Consider the following 7,865-nt stretch of genomic DNA (forward strand, 5'->3'; position numbering starts at 1 on the left):
ATTGATACTCATCTAGATACCATGATTATAGGGTTAAATAATTAATCGGCTGCTTTCTGTTACTTTTACATTGCCCGTCTAGAAAATATGCCTATAAATCATTGCAAAACCAACTCCCATCGTCAACCGTTAAAAATCCTGGCTATAGAATGCTATTACTTGTCTTAGACAGCGTATTTATAAGATTAGCATTGTTAATCTTAGGCTTTCGAATAGTCATATTACCTCACTGCATGAACAATTAGATATCCTGCATATAGGATTATAATACTTTCAACTCTGTAGCCTAGAGTTGCACTGCTGCTCGTACAATGCTGAAAATCAGAATCACCTAGAAACCATGCCTAGAGGATTTAACAACTCCAATGTTTCTCAACTGCTAAAATTACTTACTGCCTGAATCTGTTGTGTGCATTTGCTGCTTATGTGTGGGGGTTAATTTGAGCATTTTCTTGCATTTATGTGAAGTCATATATATTTTGAATGCACGCTAGTTTTATCATTTTGAGCACCCTAAGTAAAGTCTAGAACCACCTAATATTAGTTCTAAAGCCTCCTGGACCATTGGCATGGGACGGGTAGTGCACGCATTTGATACAATTTAGAATTGAATTACAACACCTTTAAATAACAACCTCAACATAGTAATTGGGTAGCAGGAGATGTTAACCTGTGCCCGCTGAATAATATGAGCAACCCCTACCTTAAGAAAATTGTGAAGTATTATTTATGTTGCACGGGGTGATCCTTTAGGCTAAAAAATATAGGACCCCCCTTTCTTTATATACTTGTTATTCACGCTTAGTCATTTAACAAAGACCAATGCAGTTGTACCCTTGTAATCTTTAAGATTTATACCGATCATTTACAATTCTAATGTGTTATGTTATAATAGAGCCTTCAACTTTTATATCTTTCTTCACTTATATGATCACCTAGCTTAATTATCTAATCCACATAGTTTAAACTTCGGCCGGGAACCACAGTTGTGGACCTCAAAAAGTACCTAACACCTTCTCTTTGAGGTAATTTGAGCCCTTACCCGATCTTTGGTGGCGTTGACTAGTCAAACAGAGTTATTTGCAAATAGGTGCCCTAACGCACCTTAAAAATTGTTAGGTGACGACTCTTCTCTTTTAATACCAATTTAAAAGAGTTGCCACATGTTGAAACCCGCTTTTGCGAGAAAACGGGGCACGACAGCATGACGACTCTGCTGGGGAGACTTAGGCTCTTACCATAATGAAATTGACTTATGTGGATTATTTCCTTTATTTTTCTATATTTGTGTAAATTGTTATGACATGCACATCCCTTCCCTTATTTTTAATTATTTGTCTAAATTGCTATGACATGAACATCCCCTCCCTGCTTCCCTTTATTGCTATGACATGCATGACCTCTCTTCATTTTTTTCATCTCGTCTAAGAACTGCTATATCATGACTCTCCCATCCCTATTTCCCTACTTGCTTCATTACATTCTCGCAAGTTTTCATGAGTTAAACTGACTTATCTTTTTGTCTTTCTTTTCTTTTCTCTTTTGTTCCTACGCCTATTCATATTATTTACTGTTTTTATGCATTTTTATCATGCAAATACTTGGCAACATGTTGCTATTTCTGTATAAAACATGATCCACATCATACTCCACCCATGCCTATTATTAATATAGTGGCGCTTGATTAGTGTCTGCGCTATCCTGAAATTGCCCTTTTAAAATTGGAAAGGCTTATTTGCGGTAGACTAGTCGATCAGCGGTGCAGTTGACGGTCCCGTGCCTTTCCCTCTCGAGTTATCCACTTGAGAGTACCAGTCTAGACCTTTCTAGAAACCACACTTTGAATTAAAATGTATATGCATCATGCTAAACCTAGTATGGATTGAAGCGTCATTGACGTAACAACCCGTTTAGATAAACCTCGTCCAAAGTCCAACGGGATTTCCATGATCCCAAAGGATACCATCATATTATGTGCATTACTTGGAGAAAATATGCCAGCATGTTGATCATTATTATATAAGTAGTCGAATCTGTAGGGGGAAAGGCTAACCTTTGTTTGTTTACAGAAAATGAAGCATGAAATCTCCAGGTTCAGTATGGTCCAAAATATCCCACATTTGCTAATTGACTGCTGGAAAGACCTTGCACCTTGTGATAGAAATCATGTGAGGAGAGTACTTGGTGACTTTCCTTCTTTGATGAACGTTCGACCAAATAGGGAACTGATCGAGGCCGCTACTATGTTCTGGGATCAAAAAAGAGCTATTTTTCGATTCGGCAATATAAAATGACTCCTCTCTTGGAGGAAATAGGAGGTTTCGCCAAGTTACCATGGGATAGTCTGGGACTACTAGTGCTAGAAAATCGCACTCCGCGTGGCTTTATATTCCCGGCAAACCTTTCCCTTACTCTTAATATTCCCGACATCAACTAGCAAAACCCAACTACCCAAAACCAAACACCGCCACAAAACACACAAAATCAGAATCTACCACCTATAGCTCTGAATCCTCTCGTACCACATAATATCGTAATCCCGCACCTCCCCAAAACCTTAACCCACCACTAGTGCAAACCCCTCAACAACATCACCATCAACCAACTCAATACCCGCAAACCACTACTTATCACACTCCCCAAAATGCACCGCAACCTACTCCGATACCCAAAACTCAACCAACGATCACCCATATACCCAAGTTCTAGGAACTGATCAAAGCAATCATATATATGTGGAAACCTTACTCCATACACCGCAGAAAACCCTATACATACCTGAGCCGACTGAGAAGGACCTACTCATTCAAAACATGGTAGAGGAACTCAAGAAACTTACAGGGAGAGTCTAAAGTGTTGAAGGTGGGAAAGGCATTGAAGGTTTTAACTATGAAGATTTATGTATCCAGCCAGATGTAGAACTGCCAGAGGGTTACAAACCTCCTAAGTTTGAGATGTTCGATGGTAGTGGTGATCCGAAGGTGCATCTGAGAACCTACTACGACAAGCTTGTCGGAGTGGGTAAGAATGAACAAATCCGCATGAAACTATTCATGTAAAGCCTTATAGGAGATGCTTTGTCTTGGTATATCATTTAAAACCCGAAAAAGCGGGCAAATTGGGTGAGTATGGCATCATATTTTATGGACAGATTCAGGTTCAATACAGAGAATGCGCCAGACGTTTTCTATATTCAAAACCTCAAGACGAAGCCGATAGAAACCTTCCGTGAATATGCTACTCCTTAGAGATTAGAGGTCGCAAAGGTAAGGCTAGCACTTGAAGAAGAACAAATGAACAAGTTCTTTGTTAGAGCTCAAGATCTGCAATATTATGAAAGGTTGATGGTCATCGAGAATCACAAGTTCTCAGACATCATCAAGTTAGGGAAAAGAATAGAAGAAGGAATCAAGAGCGGGATGGTGACTAATTACGAGGCGCTGCAAGCCACAAAGAAAGCCTTGCAATCAAGAGGTATTTCAAAGAAGAAAGAAGTGGGTGACGTGATGGTAGCCCAGGGCCCTAAGTCTCTCCTCACATACCAAACACCTCCACCCACATACCAACCCCCACCCCTAAAATACCAATACCCTTCCACTATCTACCATACCTATAACAGTCAACCTGCATATTATCATTCACCTCCACCAGCCCGCCAAAACTACCCAAAGCCACGCCCAAACTTTGACCGTAAAGCTCCCAAAAAATACACCTCAATTTTCGAACCTATAGACCAACTATATGAGAGACTGAAGGTCGCTGGTTACGTCACCCCTCTTCCCACTATTGCGGTCGAGAACGCTTCCCAGTGGGCCAATCCCAACAAAACATGTGCCTATCATTCAAGCATGAAGGGTCATACTATTGAGGAGTGTCGCATGCTAAAAGACAAGATTCAGACACTGATCGACACTAAGGTTATACAAGCAAAGGAAGCCATACCAAATGTCTGCAATAACCATCTCTTGGATCATAGGGGTGAGTGGGTGAACGTGATAGAAACTGATGAGGAATGGGATCAGGAAGGGTCTATCGGACTCATTCGAGAGGGAGACACTCCTAAAACATCTCCGGTCACCCTCACGCCAGTTGTGATACAAACCCAAGAACCATTTGAGGCTGAGGTAGCTACACCATTCACTGTAATAGTAGCTCCCACACCATCTTACAAGTCTGATGCTGTCCCATGGGATTATGTTGCAGAAGCGAGAAAAAAGGGAAAAGCCAATATGGAAGAAACAGGTGCCACGCAAGGTATAACTAGAACTGGCACACCTAAGAATCTAGGAGGAACGAGCAAAGAAGCTGCACCTAAGCCGCCTGTTGTCGAGACTGGCACTGATAATCTTTGGAGGAAGATACAAGCAAGGAAATACTTTGTTGTTGACCACATGAACAAGACTCCCGCTCAGATATCCATCTTATCACTATTGCAAAACTCAGACGCACACAAAAATGCCTTGATGAAAGTGTTAAGTGAAGCTTTTGCACTCGCCGACATCACTAGTGGAGAAATGGCTAATATGGTCGGGCAGGTACTGGAGAGTCATAAAATTACTTTCCATGAAGATGAGTTACCACCAGAAGGGTTGAGTCAGAACAAGGCATTGCACATTACAGTGCAATTTGAGGACAAGTTCATTGCTATGGTCCTAATAGATGGAGGTTCGAGCATGAACATATGCCCACTGACCACTCTAAAAAGATTAGGTAAAGGCCTACACGAGATACGGATAGGAAGTATGAATATGAAGGCATTCGACGGATCTCAGAGAGCCACTATCGGGGAAATAAACCTTGATCTACAGATGGGTCCGACTTGGTTTGATGTTGAGTTCCAAGTGCTAGATATATCCGCTACTTACAACCTATTGTTGGGACGACCATGGATACATGTAGCTGGGGCAATGGCTTCCACTATGCACCAAGTTGTGAAGTTCGAGTCGAATCACCAGGAAGTGATCATTCATGGAGACAGAAGCATCCCTATCTATACCAACCAGACCATTCCAGTCATCAAAAATAGGAGGAAGTTGGCGGAGAAACATATCATCGCGTCGAGCGGGTGAACGCAATTGAAAAGGATCGATGGTGGAGCAATAAGATAGAAAGCATATTGTTATGGACGAGATATGAACCAGGCAAGGGTCTTGGTAAAAAGCTTCAGGAGATCACTAAACCCATACATCCACAGTATCATGGCACGACCTTTGGACTCAGGTATGAATATACCGTAAAAGAACATTAGGATTGGATACCGCCATGGCACGCACATTATTATCCGCTGGAACAACTGATACCACCTCTGCACCAAACATTCCGTCAAGCTGACATGATGTGGGGATCCGAGGAAAATGAGATTTTGGCTGATATAAGGAAGCTGTTTCTAGACGAGGAAGACATGGAATGCAGTGTAATTGTGGAGGAGGAGGAAGACCTTACCATTCAGACAGTGGAAGAAGGAGTTGTTCTCAAGAACTGGACCGCTGCACCATCCCGGGATCGCCGAGTTCCTGGGTAGCTATGAAAATTAGCATGACTTTTTCTCAAATTGTTTTGAGCATTTAAGTCATTTTCAGTATTTTGTTTTGAAATAATTACTCGAGCCATCAAGTCGTACTTGTTGACAGTTTTAAGCTTTATTAATGTATTATTGCTTTTCGTATTTATTATTATCTTTCTATATTCTTTTCAGCATAATTATTACATATCCTAATGAACCTACGACTGTGACATGTAATGAGATAACGCAACATAAGGACAGTGATTCAGAAGATCTAGAAGATGGTATAATACCTGAGAAAATTATCAAAGAAGTAGAGAATTTTGCAAACAAACCAAAGTCTAATTTGGAGGAAATTGAGGCCATCAACTTAGGGGATTCTGAAACAGTCAAGGAAACTCGTATAAGCATTCATCTATCATCGTTAGAGAAGGAAAAGTATATCTGGTTCCTAAAGGAATATGAGGATATTTTCGCATGGTCCTACGATGATATGACTTGGTTAAGCACATACATAGTAGCTCATAAGCTACCTACCAATCCCATATGTCCACCGGTAAAGCAGAAGCTCAGATAGTTCAAGCCAGATATGAGTCTAAAGATAAAAGAGGAGGTCATCAAGCAAATCAAAGCCAAGGTTCTTTGAGTGGTCGAATACCCGACCTGGTTAGCCAATATTGTGTCGGTTCCGAAGAAAGATAGGAAAGTTAGAGTATGTGTCGATTACCGAGATCTGAACAGAGCAAGTCCTAAGGGTGATTTCCCACTGCCTAACAATTGAGGCATGAAATACGCTATTTATGATTTTTCTCTCTCTTTCTTTCAATTAACACATGATTCTCTTTCTCTCTCTCTTTCTTCTCTCTCTTCTAAGACATCAGCTTTCTTCTACGCAATGGATCTCTTCTGCAAGTCCTTTATTTTCAATGGATTTGTACTACAATATTAGAAAGAAAGAGACAACGGCTTTCTTCTACGTCGAATATTGCAATGGATTCCTCTACACGGATACTGTAATATTTTTTATGTCGGAGAAGATTTGAGGGCCAGAATTTTTGTTCGTCTCCATATTTAGTTTTAATACAATGTATATAATATTTTGCTTGGTCGGAAAACACCATCTCCGACGAGCTTTCTTCTATTCTTTGCTATTTAGTATCACGACCCATAATTCACATGTCGTGAGGCCTCAAATCACATCAAACAATGTTAAAAACTCGAATCATACCCCAATTCAAGCTTAATGAAACTAAGAAATTTCAACTTCTACATTTGATGTCGAAACCTATCAAATCAAGTCCGATTGACCTCAAATTTTGCACACAAGTCATAAATGACATAACAGACATATTCAAATTTTCAAAATTAGAATCCGACCCCGATATCAAAAAGTCAATCTCCCGGTCAAACTTCCAAACTTTGAATTCCTATTTTCGCCATTTCAAGTCTAATTTAACTACGGACTTTCAAATAATTTTCCGGACACACTCCTAAGTCCAAAATCACCACACAGAGCTATTGGAATCATCAAAACTCTATTCCATGGTTGTTTACATATAAGTCAACATCCGGTCAACTATTCCAGGGTCGTCTCCCATATAAAGCCTCATACGGAGCCATCTGAATGCTCGATTGCTAGTTGTTGTTATAGGCAAACTCTGCAAGCGGCAGAAACTGATCCCAAGAACCCCCAAAATCTATAACACAAACACATAACATATCTTTCAATATCTGAATAGTGCGCTCGGACTGTCCGTCCGTTTGAGGGTGGAATGTTGTACTCAACTAAACCTGTGTGCCTAATTCTCGTTGCACTGCTCTCCAAAATTATGATATAAATTGCGTGCCCTGATATGAAATGATGGACACTGGCACACCGTAAAGGCGAACAATCTCGCGAATATAGATCTTAGCCAACCGCTCCGAAGAATAAGTAGTCCCAACTGGAATAAAATGCGTGGACTTGGTCAACCGATCCATAATCACTCAAATAACATCAAACTTTCTCGAAGTCCGCGGGAGTCCAACTACGAAGTCCATGGTAATACGCTCCCACTTCCACTTCGGAATTTCAAGTTTCTAAAGTAATCTGCGCTGTCTCTAATGCTCGTACTTCACCTGTTGACAATTTAAACACCTAGCTACAAACCCCACTATATCTTTCTTCATCCTTCTCCACCAATAGTGCTGCCTCAAGTCCTGATACATCTTTGTGGCACCCGGATGAATGGAATACCACGAACTGTGGGCCTCCTCAAGAATCAACTCACGCAGTCCATCTACATTTGGTACACAAATTCGATCGTGCATCCTCAACATCCCATCATCTCCAATAGAAACATCTTTGGCGTCACAGTGCTGA

The 7,865-nt window shown here is 40.7% G+C and overlaps 1 protein-coding gene across 1 annotated transcript; it reads left to right on the forward strand.

Annotated features, from left to right (window-relative positions):
* The first annotated feature begins 3,293 nt into the window (after positions 1 to 3,293).
* Positions 3,294 to 5,069, forward strand: LOC138897812 (uncharacterized). Its single transcript, XM_070183829.1, has one exon. The coding sequence runs from the start codon at positions 3,294 to 3,296 to the stop codon at positions 5,067 to 5,069; it is 1,776 nt and encodes a 591-aa protein (XP_070039930.1).
* Positions 5,070 to 7,865: the final 2,796 nt, after the last annotated feature.

This window comes from Nicotiana tomentosiformis, chromosome 8, assembly GCF_000390325.3.
Source record: "Nicotiana tomentosiformis chromosome 8, ASM39032v3, whole genome shotgun sequence".
Lineage (NCBI taxonomy): Eukaryota > Viridiplantae > Streptophyta > Magnoliopsida > Solanales > Solanaceae > Nicotiana > Nicotiana tomentosiformis.

Bases quoted from the DNA above. Each gene is read 5' to 3' on its own strand.
- LOC138897812 (XM_070183829.1), top strand. From the start codon at position 3,294: ATGAACAAGTTCTTTGTTAGAGCTCAAGATCTGCAATATTATGAAAGG.